General features: G+C 41.8%; 1 protein-coding gene across 5 annotated transcripts in view; it reads left to right on the top strand.

The window, feature by feature from the left end:
- Positions 1-12488, top strand: part of etv4 (ETS variant transcription factor 4) — a 40310-nt gene that overhangs the window by 19590 nt on the left and 8232 nt on the right. For all 5 annotated transcript variants that reach the window (XM_005725829.2, XM_005725827.2, XM_005725828.2 and 2 more), the window contains 3 exons: positions 7951-8080; positions 9504-9686; positions 9783-10207. In XM_005725829.2, coding sequence (XP_005725886.1) covers positions 7951-8080; positions 9504-9686; positions 9783-10207 — 738 coding nt within the window. The remainder of the gene's footprint in view (positions 1-7950; positions 8081-9503; positions 9687-9782; positions 10208-12488) is intronic.

Here is a 12488-nt window from a genome sequence, read left to right as displayed (position 1 = left end):
ACGTGCTCTAGATAAAGACAAGTAATTTGTGCAGTCAAATGTTACAATCTTGTGTTCTTAAATACATGTGGAAGACACTCATTTTAGCTATAGTTATAGTTTGTCTTTGATAAATGAGATTTAGGTGATTTTTAAGATTTGCCCTTGGTGCTCTATTTCACAATTACTGGGCACTTTTGACTCTTAAAATGCACATGAAAAATGCAGCCCTAAACTGGGAATAATGAACAAGGAAAAGAATTGAAATTCATGATATATTTAAGTGTGTGATGTAATGCATGATACAGTGTGTGTTCTATACTATCAGTATTTAAGCTAATAGTTCTTTAACACATAAGATGTATATATTTTCTACAAAAAGATGTACTCTAATTTTTAAATATCATTACAAAATTTAGTTTAGTGAAACGGTAAGAAAGACAATTAAACAAGGTTCCTGCAATTGTTACTAATATGATTGCTTATAATAATATGGCACCCATGATTTAAAAAATGTGTTCTAGCTGGTAGCACCTGTATAAGGATGGGTCATTCATATTCATTGATCATGGTTCATTTTTACTGGATAAACTGATGTAAATTTCAATTCATTCATCTGAACTTTACACAGAAGCAAACTACTTCTGTTCTATTTGTCCAAAAAGTGAATTTCTTACCGCAAATTACTTTTGCCCTTGAATCTCTGCAGAAAGAAAGTAACACAGCATTTCCACAAGCAGAGAGGGAATCCTAATGAGCATGTGCAATCACACTAGCTCGTTTTTGGACTGAGGAATTGCATGTTAGTGCTATCCCTGGTCTCCATATGTACATCGACTTGACCGTTTTTTTTGACCATGACAAATGGTGTAAAAATTGAAAGAAGTAATGCAATAAAGCATTTGTTTCTCTGTTTACTAGGCCAAAACATTCACTTCAACATGCGGTATTAGTCATTTAATATGAAGCTCAAAAATCAGGTACACAGCTGCGATCTATTTATTTTTATCTGTTTAGTGTTTAAAAAAGGGAACCCACACAAAACAAACTATATAAACTTAGAATTAGACCATAAGCTTGGTCTCACAAAGTAAAATCCACCAGTCTCTGCAAAACTTTGACTGTCAGCACATGCATTATAGGTTTGATGTAACCTACACTTTAAATGCTTTTAGATTCTTTTATACTGTGCCAGGCATTCTCCTATTATGTCTCCACCACAATGTATTCACTAAGCAAATAACGTGATTCACAGCCTCTGTAAATCAATAACTTCCTTTTTAACCTTTAAAACCATCGTGGAATAATTGGCATCCTTGTTATTATTGATCACTCACCACAAGAGATCAATTGGAAAGAGTGGGAGACCAGGTGTAGGCCATCTTTGCAGCTTGCTTTTAACGTGGCTGTGCAGCACGCTGAGGCCACATGTCATTCGTTCTGCCATGTACAGCACATTTCATGTGAGACGGGAACCAGATCTCTAGATAACCCCGAGAAGATCCCTCCAAGAGTCCGACTTGAATCTTATTTGTATGATTGGATGCATTAAGTGTGTATTTACGTTAAGCTTCACAAGTTCCTCGCTTTAGCAAGCTCCAGTCACCCTGTTTGACACCGAGGCTGATGTCCAATGAGTTATTGTGAGCGAGGCTGTCGTGTGCTGCAGACTTCCAGAGGCTTAGCACTTGGCCAAGCAGCATATAAACATCCAACGTAAGACTCTCCAGATGCACTCCTGTCTTCAGATTGGATTTCCCTACACTAGAGCCTTTAATGGTAGGAAATAATCTGTCCAAAATAAGATGGAAGAGTTCATAGCCAGGTCTCGTCAACTGCACGCAGCAGCTCCTTCACTTAAGATATTAAAATATTTTTGACTGATACAGTTCATGAAAGTTTAATCCCATCATTCTGTCTCTTTCAATCAAAGCGATCGTAGAGATTTTTGCAAAAACTGGTTTAAAATATCAGTCGTGTCAGTACTATTTGTGTTTTTGTGTGGAACCCCAATAGTGTTTCCTGACATTTTCACCCCAACTCCATATGGCTCAGCTGAGGAGACCATTGTGTAGTGAAGAGTCTGTGTGGGGATCGTGCTTGCTTATGCCATTTGTTTGTGGTAGGTGTCTGTTGAATGGAAACCTACCCAATGTAATTATCCCTCTACTTCCTAAAGCACTCAACCATGACCATCACCTTTCACCCTGCATCCTCCCCCTCTAAGAGCCAACATTTACATATGTAAGAGCGCATCTCCACCCTGTCTTTAGCTCAGGGTTATCCCTTTACACAGGGCTCAAAAAAGGGTGCAAATGGCAAAGAATACGACAAAATAAGGAAGGAGGAGATGAGATGTGTTTGGATTGAGGAAGAGCCCTTTGACCTTAAGAGGTGGTGGGAATCTAACAGACGTTGCACACATTTTATACACTCCTGTGCATGAAATGTGGAAAGGCATACACATCACTACACTCGCATACATTTATTTTACCGTATATACTTCTGTGTTATCTCAAAATTGTCTGATTTACAACGCAAAAGCTGTTGTGTACTGTATCTGTCTCTTGACTTCTAAACACCTTTCAGTTTCCTCCGTGATCCATGTTTAAGTTCACAAACTGTCCCTCCCCCTAAAACCATGAAATATGAGGGTCTCTGTGATGATGTAACATTTAACAAAGCAGTTAGAGGAGGTTATACTGCCCCAAATAAAAGCAGGAAGAGAAGTGAACGTGGAAGAACATAACTCTCCTTGGATCCGTTTACAAGACTGCCAGCACCGTATAAACTTTAGCTGCAAATTTGACATCATTTGGACAGAGAGATTTACTGTGATATACCAGAGAGTTTGTAATAGTTGGGGGAGACCAGAGTTTGTTTTAATGACTATTCCTGGAGCTGGATGTTACACTTATTCCCAGATTATGTTTTAAGATACACCAGCGGCTTGGCTTTAAAGATGGCAATGTCCCAACATTTTTTTTTTATTGTGGCAATCCCCAATTTTTCATTCTAGCTCTAATATATCAAAGTTTTACTGTGTCAAGAAGAAGATTTTCTGCATGCACACGTGCACCTTAAACAATATACACTACCTGGGGAAAAAAAAGTCCCCACTTGGATTTAACTAAGCAAACAGGTAAGAGCCTTCCACTGGATAATTACTGCAGTGAATAATATGTTTCAGCTGGCAACAGGTTATTTAACCCCAACTGATGCACTCAATAGCTTATTTCTTAAAGCACCATGTAGGAAGACACATCCCGTGTTCATGGAAAAGATGTTATTCCACATCTGAAGAGTTAGTTATTGGTGGGCCGCATCAAGTGAAGAAAAAAAAAACCTAAGAAAATCTACTGAAACAAATAAAACTGAGTTAATAATGCTGTCCATTAAACCTGGAAGGACATAGTGGTGAATAATAGTCATCTCTGAGAAATAAATGCAGTCAGAAACTGGAGGTTCATTAAACACTTGGTGAAATAAAATCATTGAAATCAGCAATAAAACTGTTGATTGTGTTTAACAGTGAAATTAAGAACATTTCCACGCTCACAGTGTAAAAAGAATTCGAGGGATTGTGACTAAACAGCTGTGTAGCCTTAAGAAAACCACTTATCAGTGAGGCTAATCAAAATTAAAGGCTTTAGTTTGCTTGGGGAGCATAAACGCTGGACTCTGGAGCAATGGTAAAGAAAACACTGTATGGTCTGAATCCAGATTTGCCCTGGTCCAGACCAATGGATGCCTCTGGGTAAGAAGAGAAGGGGATGAAGTGACGTTCCCATCACGCCTCGTGGCTACCGTACAAGCCAGTAGGGGCAGTCTTATGATGTGACCTGAAATGAGGTCAGAAAAAAAGACCAGGTTTTTCCATTTTAAATGGAGTTTTCTTTTGTATTCGCTGCTGGCACAGACATACTCCAGGATGATAATGCCAGGATTAGTTCAACTCAAACAATGAAGAAGTGGTTCAGGGAGCATTTTCACTCATGGGTTTGATACTACAGATACAGGGATGTGCTGGAGAAGCCATTTTTAGCTCCAGTCAGCCCAGTGGACCACTGGGCTGACATCTAAAGCAAGTTAATATATTAAAGACTTAACTGGTCTTAAGGGTTAATTACAAAAACCCACCCTTTTCCAATTACGTAAGTACACATGTGAAAACTGTTAGAAGTGATACATTTGGCTCATTGTATGATGTCTGAAGCATCGCCCGCGGGGGTATTTCTTTTGGGGAAGAAAAAACAAAAAGAACTTTCTTTGTACAAGAACTCTATGACAAGTTTCATGAGAAATTCGAAGCAACAAAATGTCCACAAACGGAAACAATACAACTTTGTGTGCTTCCTTAGCAGAAAGATACAAAGTGGCCCGAACCAGAAAAAAAGAGAGGCCATCAGAGCCTTACAGGCCCTAAAACTGATGTCATGGTACTCTTAAGAACTAGATTGTAATATCTGGGGAGTAGCACACATTTTAGCATAGCTGAAAGAATTAAAAAATGTAAGATGATAAATTTGAGTAATGGAGTGCAATCTGCCCCAGGGCACAGGAGATTTGGCTGCTTAAAATAGGCCTCTGAACACTTATGTATAGTAAACAGTCCCCAGATTTCATAAATCATTGTCACTTGTTAGTGTAGATAAACATTAACAATAGATAGTGTAGATGGATCCGTGTTTCTAAGGGACCCAGCATGTTTAGGCCATTGTCAGCACAGTGCTTTTCCAAATCACACGTTATCATTCATTGCAAGTGCGATTGTGTTCCTTTAGTGAAAATGACTGCAGATTCTCTCAGAAATTGCTGTATTCATGTTTCACCAACTCTGTGTGTGTGTGTCTAATTGAAGTCCCCATGCGACAGCAGTCACACTCGCAGGCAAATTACACAAACACACAAATCTGCATGGTGCTCATTTACCAGATTAATTAATATTCCAGAAAGGTCACACACAAATGACTCAAACACACACACATACCCAGACCCTTCTGAGTACAGCTGACGCCGTTACCCGGCCGGTCTCTTTGAAATGGAACATCATCATGAACTGAAAGCCACATCAAGGGCAATATTCCTGCCAATCGCATTAGTGGCTCTTCTTGGCCGCGCTGTGAGTGGACACTCTCTGAGGATTGTCTGCAGTTCATGACCAAGACAGAGAAAGATGGGGATGTCAACAGACAAACACGGCTGTATTATTAGAGCAGCGGTCATGTGCCAGCCTCTGTGTGCTAGCAGACAAACTGTCGGAGACTTAGAGGAGGCTGGAATCCCATCGCGTCTGTCTGGGAAATCTGGGTAAATGCTCTCTAATCCTGTTGATCCTCCACTAAAGCCAACACTTCCTCACCTGCCTGCCTGCCATGGGAGAGTAAGTACAGACCAAAAATAGGAAGGATATGATGATGAGCAGCGCTCTGAAATCACATAATTTATCATTTAATGTGTTTGCTTTCTCAAAGGCATTCAGGTTAAAGTAAAACAAACACTCGAACAGGAATTGCAAGTTTGAATCCACAGCAGTTGGCAGAGGATTTTGGATATGCGTAGGTGTTATTGAAAATGTTTAAAAAGGGTATTTGTGACACATGCTCAGAGAGGGAAAATAATAAAGGGCAGGGCAAGGTATATTGGACAGCAGTTGATGTCACACCCTGTAGTATATTTTTGTTTTGTTTCCTATTTTACTGTAAATGGGACCATACATAAAATGTTCTGCTGTGTGTGAAACTAGTGAGTGAGAAGCAAAAAACTCGGGTGAATTGTTGGCATTTCCAAACTTTTTTTTATCAACTAAATATTATTATTATTACTTTAGCGATAGCGTTGTGTAAAGGTATTACACTTGTACAGTCCTGCAAAACTAAGTACGTCCCATTATTCAGTAACTTGTAAAAACCACCTTTAGCAGCAATGTTTTCAGGTAATGGTTTTCTATATGATTTCATCAGTTTCTCAGGTCACTGTGGAGGGACTTTCGCCCTCTTTTCTTTACAGTGTACATGAGTTCATCAAGGCTTGCAGACATTTGTTTATATCAGTTTCAATCAGGTTTAGGTGTGGATTGCACCACTGCATCCATCTCATAGGTTTTTCTGTTGTAGATTTGCTGCTGTGCTTGGGATGACACTCTTGTATGTCTCTGTTTGGCCCAAGCTTTAGCTGGAGGGCAGATGGCCTCAATGACTGCAAAACAAGCCCAGATCATCATATGTTGTATATTGTACCCAGACATCTCTACTTTGGTCTTATCAGTCCAAAGGACACTGTTCCAGAAGTGTCGTGGTTTGTTCAGTTGTAACTTTGCAAACTTGAGCTCTGCCACCAAGAGGTCGTTGCCTGGCAACCCTTCCAAATAATCTGTCTTTTTTTCTAATTATACTCTCATGAACGTTAACATTTAACACACCGAGGCCTGTAGAATCTGAGATGTAGCTCTTGACCTTTTTTTGGCAGTTTGTTAAGCATTGAATGGTAGGACTATGGGGTGGAATTGTGTTAGCACACACCGGAAAGCTTCAGACCAGCAAACTGACAAAGCTTCTGAAGAGTCCTGCAAAATAATAACTGTTTTCATGTGACTACATATGTTTGTTGACCGAGTGTACAACCATTTAATGAAAACTAGTTTAATGTTGCCATTTTATTTCTTTTTTTTAAGAAGTAATACTTCCAACTTCCATCTTAACAGCAGATCCCTGAGGCAGTTTGTGGTTTATGTCACTGTAATGTTGTGTCAGTTTCCATTTTGTTTCACTTTCTACCTCCTGCTTTAGTGGGACAGTCATTTTGGGCTTCATTCAGTAGAGCCAGACTTCTTTTTCCTCCTCTTTTTGTGAATGGACGATGCTATATAATTACCTGGGTTGAGCTTTCAGTGTGGTCTGCTCCGTCAGCTCCACACCCACTGAACACACACCCACACCCACACACAAAAGGGATACACACTTTTATGCACGCAGCCCACTTAGAGACTAGCCGAGATTGCTAATACACACGCGCGCTCCTGCACACATGCGCACACTTAAATACATGCCTCCCCAGCTGGAAGTGCGCAGCTGCTGCTGTTTACCCTGTCGGGACCAGAAAAACATCCTGTACAGTTCTCCGGGTGAAAACCTCCCCTCACATAATAAACACAAGCCCTCGGCACATTTTGAAGCTCCACTTTGGGTGGTTTCTGTGGCCGTCGAGGCAAAGGTCCCCTCCAGCAGTCTGGTTGATGGACAGTTTGGTGTGTTAAAGATTGAGTAGATTCCTTTGGGGGATCATCATATGGAAAAAACATTTAGTTAAAAAGAAGCTGAAACTTTTTTTTTTTTTTGTAGCACATGACACATTATCAGGTTATCTGTTATCGCTGTCTGTGCTTTCTTTTTTTTATCTCGCCATCAAATGCAAAAAAAGAAGGATACAAGCAAAGGCTGACATCTGGATACCAAATCGGAAAGAATGCTGAGTGTATATGCCGTTCTAACAGAGCTGTGACATTTGCTTTCATCGCTCCATAGACATCTCTCTGGCCCGTACAGTTGTTTAACTTGAAGTTTAACACGAAGCTTAACTTTGAAAGAGGAAGTTTTGACTGCTGTTGTGTCTGGAAGAGCGAAGAAAAGTGGGCGAGGACACTCTGCGCTTTCAAATGACTGCTGGAATGTGGTCGTGTGCGAGCATGTGTGCTTTTGTGTGCCTGTCCCTGTCAGTGTTTATGTAAGTGTGTGTGTGTATGTGTGTTTATACGTGTCTATCTGCTGCCCTGTGTTTTGCAGTTGACAGTCACTAAAGCATCTAGGCTGGCATGTAAAAGAGATTCCTGTGCAGACAGAAGAATTTGTTTTTGCCGTTTTTGCCTTTGAGCTTAATAGCAGTAGTATCAGGGCAGGGCTGGATGACAAAAGAATATACAAAAGTTGTCCTGTGTGTGCGCCAAGTTTCATCTCTGTTTACTGTCTCTTGTAGCGGTGGCATTTCACAGCCCTCCAGTCACCATCAAGAAGGAACCGCAGAGCCCGGGCTCCGACCCCAGCCAGTCTTGTAGCCACAAACCGAGCTTCAGCTACCCCAGTGGAGAGCAGTGCCTTTATGCCAGGTATATACTGTAGTGCATGTTTAGTCATGGATAACTTCACCCAAATAAAAACGGTGCATTCAACTTATCTTTATCTCACTATGAAGATAAATTCTTGGTTGAATCTGTCAAACTTTTAATATTTTATCTCTGGGATTTCTTCATCATGCCATCAAACATCAAAAGTTACCTTCATGATTATTCAAGACAATCCAGACAAAACGGTCTTGTTTCTTCAATATAGGATAGTTTCAGTCACAGTAAGTTTTTTGTACAACACCTTTAAAAAAAAACAAAAAAACAAAAACAAACAATGGAGATCACAAAAGTAATAATGCAAAAAATAAAACGTCAATTAAAATAAAGAAAATATGATGTCATGTCACGAACTTAAGTTTTTTGAAGCTTGATATACAGGAAATCACTGCAAGCCTCATCCCCCTCGGGCAAACTGTTCAAAAGCTGAAGGGCAAAAGCACCGCCACCTCCGTCGCCTCTAAATTTAAGCCTCGGCACGCAACAGCACAAACAAAAGCAGTGTCACCACTACTCGTGCTTTGGTGTTGTTTTTGGCTTATGGTTGACACATTAGAGAGCTGCTCTCGCTTGACGTGCGCTCGACTCGCTGCAGTCTAATCCTGGTAGTAAACCTGAACAACACTGGAATAAGGATACAAGAAGTCAAAACAGGGAGGAAAAGTTTGAAGGTGGTGAAATTTTTCTGCAAACTTTCCAACTGTAGCAACAACTTCTCTGTGATGGTGTCATGTGTATCAGAGAGATCTCTGTGGAGGGGAATCAGCAGGCTGGCACAGACTTGTGCCACGTTGCACAAAATGGGAGACAACACCAAAGTGTGCAGTATACCAGCAGTCATTGCATCACTTTTGTAAACGCTGCCATGCATGATGATGACAATGGCAAGTCTTAAATTGCCTTGATCACACCTCCCAATTTTGTGAACTTGCCCGCTCAATGGGGCCAGTGTGGCTGACCTGGAATCAAAAGTGTGCAACCAAGTCTGCGGCTATAAGCATTTTTTCTGCTAAATGATGGGCAATGAGTAAGCACACCTCAAGCAATGAGTATTTGTGGCAACCGTAACAACTAATTTCTGCTGTATGAAAGTGGGGGAGGAACTCTGAAGTGACACAAAAGGATGATTAATTGCCTCCTCAGATATTTAGACATCCACTCTTACCAAAGACAAAATAAATGCTTATTTTACTTTTTCTCTCAACAAAAGTGTACAATGACCAAGCCCAAGTTGGTCAACCCACATGTAAACTCTTATCACACGTTATTGACTGAATCCCTGCACATGAACTCTTGCTTTGTTTGTTGTATTCATTGAAGAAACAGCTCACCCCTGTTGTGACATGTGTAGTCATGCATGGATGTTTTTTTTGTCATGAGTGTATTCATGTGTTATTTGACTTCACAGTGCCTATGAGCAGAAAAGGGCAGCAGGAGGAGCAAAGAGCTCCTGCCCAGGGACCCCCGTGTCTCCCATGCAGCAGCATTACTCCCCCAAACCTGCCACGGCCGGACGGCCCGATGCTGGTTACATGAACCCAGGTGCCACCTCCCAGCCACTTCCCAGCAACAGTTACCCCATGAACGCCAGGTGACACGGCACTGAAATCTTACCATTGGGAATTCTGGATATTATGTTGATTTCTCCTGACGAATGCATCCTAAACTGCCTTATTTCATTTCCCAGTTCCAGGTTTCAGGGACCTTCAGGAGACCCCATGTGCCCTCAGTTCCCCCAACCAGCGCAGGCCTTTCAGCGCATGCCATCTGCCCCAGCTGGCCACTGCACCACTGGTGGAGGTGGGGGTGGCAGTGGGGGGCCAGGGGGCGGTGGGGGTGGCGGTGGTGTTGGCTACCATCGGCAGCACTCTGACCCCTGCATGCCTTACCTGCAGCAAAGCTTTAAGCAAGAATACATGGACCCGCTGTATGAGCGGGCAGCCCATATGGCGGGGCCGGGTCATGTGAGTGGACAGGGACACGGGCATGGACACGGACACAACCATGGCCATGGACCACACCAACACCCACAGTTACACTCGCACCCACATCGGTTCCCACCAGCCCACATGATGGTCAAGCAGGAGCCCACAGATTACACCTATGAACCAGGTGAGCAATAATGACACTCATCTGTCTGAAACGCATCGTTTTAGCTCCTGTCCAAGGACCACCAGTAAAGACAAACCTGCTCTGATTGGTCAGGTGGAATTGCAAAAACAGGACAACACTGTTTAAGCACTTGCTCTGCTAACAAAAACATTTTAGCAACACTAAGACATTCTGACATCTCCAACTTTTCTTCTAAGTGATCCAAGTAATCAACACCAAATTACTGGGTGTTGATTAAAGATGTCAATGTTCAGGACTTAAGCAATGCCGTGGACTAAAAAATGACTTGAAAGTAACAGCTGCTTTAGTCAGATTTGTTCCACTGTTTAACAAATTCAACTGAAAAATATGTAAAAGAAGAGAAAAGCTTTATTTGGGACTTCATCCATCTTGAAATGCAGTGGATGTGACCACAGAGATTAGGAGAGAAGGAAACAGATGGGAAAGTGAGACACATTGTGCCAGTATGTTACATAGTGATGGAGATAAGGACCGTATAAAAAAACCTTCTCTGCAAACAAGGCATTGCAGGCACAATGATAGTGTTTTTTTTGTTGTTGTTTTTTACTGGGAGATTATAACTCTGTTTGGCATGGACACAACTGTGTTTTCTTTTTCTGCGCATGTAAAGGTTTTGCACAAGAGCCAAAACACACAATTGAAGAGTATGCTAAAATTCTTTTACTCTATTAATTTCCAAGACCTGGGTGGCATGTCCTAATCTTTTTTGTCTTTTGATCCAGAAAATGGTTCACAACCAGTTAATGGTCATATTAGAGGAAAAAAAGCATTTGAGGGACTCAAAACAGCAAATATAGAGCATTTCTCCTTGTTAGACTGCTTGCGAATCAATGGGTTGAAAACCCTCCCTTGTGTACATTGCTTACTCTAGAACAAAATGTCCAAAAGGCAAACAAACTTCTTCACTGTATCTGCACTCCTACTCAACTCCCTCTTAGCCTCCAAAACTCCTCCTTTCAACCCTCTGACACTTTGCAGTGAAAAGGGAGAAAAAAAAAGTTTTTTTCTGCTGTAGCTACACCCCTCCCTCCCTCCCTCCCTCCTTCCTTATCCCGCTCCCTCCCTTCACCGCTCTCTGTGAGAGAGAGGCAGAGGAATTTCATTGAGAAAATGGAGGGCACTGGAAAGACTAGAGTCCCCGGTGGAGTGCTCCAGGGTTTCATGTTGCACCAGCGGCTTCCTTTTTCTGCAGGCAGATGAACTCATAATGGAAAAATGAGCGTGGCCACAGTAACTCGAACCTCTCACTGGCCGGGCTTTGGGAGTGGGTGAGGGGAGGGAGTGGAAGGGTAATGGGGGGAGGTAAGGGGTGGGGTAGCCAGCTCAGGCACTTTAACAACAAGCACTACCAGCATTCGAGTATACAAAGTAGCTCTTCTGTTGGCTTCTCCCTGAATCTAAAATGAGCGAGAAAAGTAACACGTAGCATCCTCGTTCACCTGTATTAAAATGGCTAGAGGGCTGACAGCGGTCCACATGTGCTGAAAACGGCTGAAATCCAAAGAAAACAGAATTTCTGACTGTTTTGACTTGCTGTTTTCACAGTAACAATGACAAGAGTCACACAACCTTGAGAAAGAAATGGGGGAAAGTACCAAAGGATGTTTTTCTGTGGATAACTGCTAGGTGGAGGAGCAAGTTTTATTTGGTGGGGTTTCCTTAAAAGACTCTCTCTGATATGGGTTTTAACCAATCCAGAGGCTGATCTGACATGAAAGATCAAAGTTTATCTTTATTTTTGTAGACGATTATACAACAAGTGACTGGACTGTGTGCAGGATAATAGAAAGTGACAGGGGCCTAAAACTTGGATGTGATTACCAGTAAATTTTCTGCACTCAAGAACATGTACTCTCTCTCTCTCTGTTACTGAGCAGTGTTTAACATCTGTATTGAAAAGTCAGTCACTGGATCTCAGGTGGTCTAAAACAGCGGTCCCCAACCCTCGGGCCACGGATTGGTACCGGGCCGTGACAGTTGTGGCTCAGGTGTGAAATTTATGGTTTTCAGGTTTTTTTGTAGTTAACTAGGTTTCCCTGGGTCTTTTCCCGTGTTGTAGTTGTGTGTCTTATTTTGAAAGAAATATTTACGCGTTACCATAGCGACCATAGAGCGCTAAGGGGCAGAGAGGAGGATGTTACTCTCAATGTTGTTGGCGCACTTCAGGAGGACGCTCCTAATAAAGTTACACAATTACACCGAGAATTCACGTTTATTATTATATTTACAAAATACCACAGTTTTTGTCTTGGTCGTATCA

The sequence above is a fragment of the Pundamilia nyererei genome, unplaced genomic scaffold (genome assembly GCF_000239375.1).
Source record: "Pundamilia nyererei isolate P.nyererei 1_Seehausen unplaced genomic scaffold, PunNye1.0 scaffold00017, whole genome shotgun sequence".
NCBI lineage: Eukaryota > Metazoa > Chordata > Actinopteri > Cichliformes > Cichlidae > Pundamilia > Pundamilia nyererei.
Note: the sequence above shows the minus strand (reverse complement) of the source record. Positions and strands in the feature narration are given on the sequence as shown.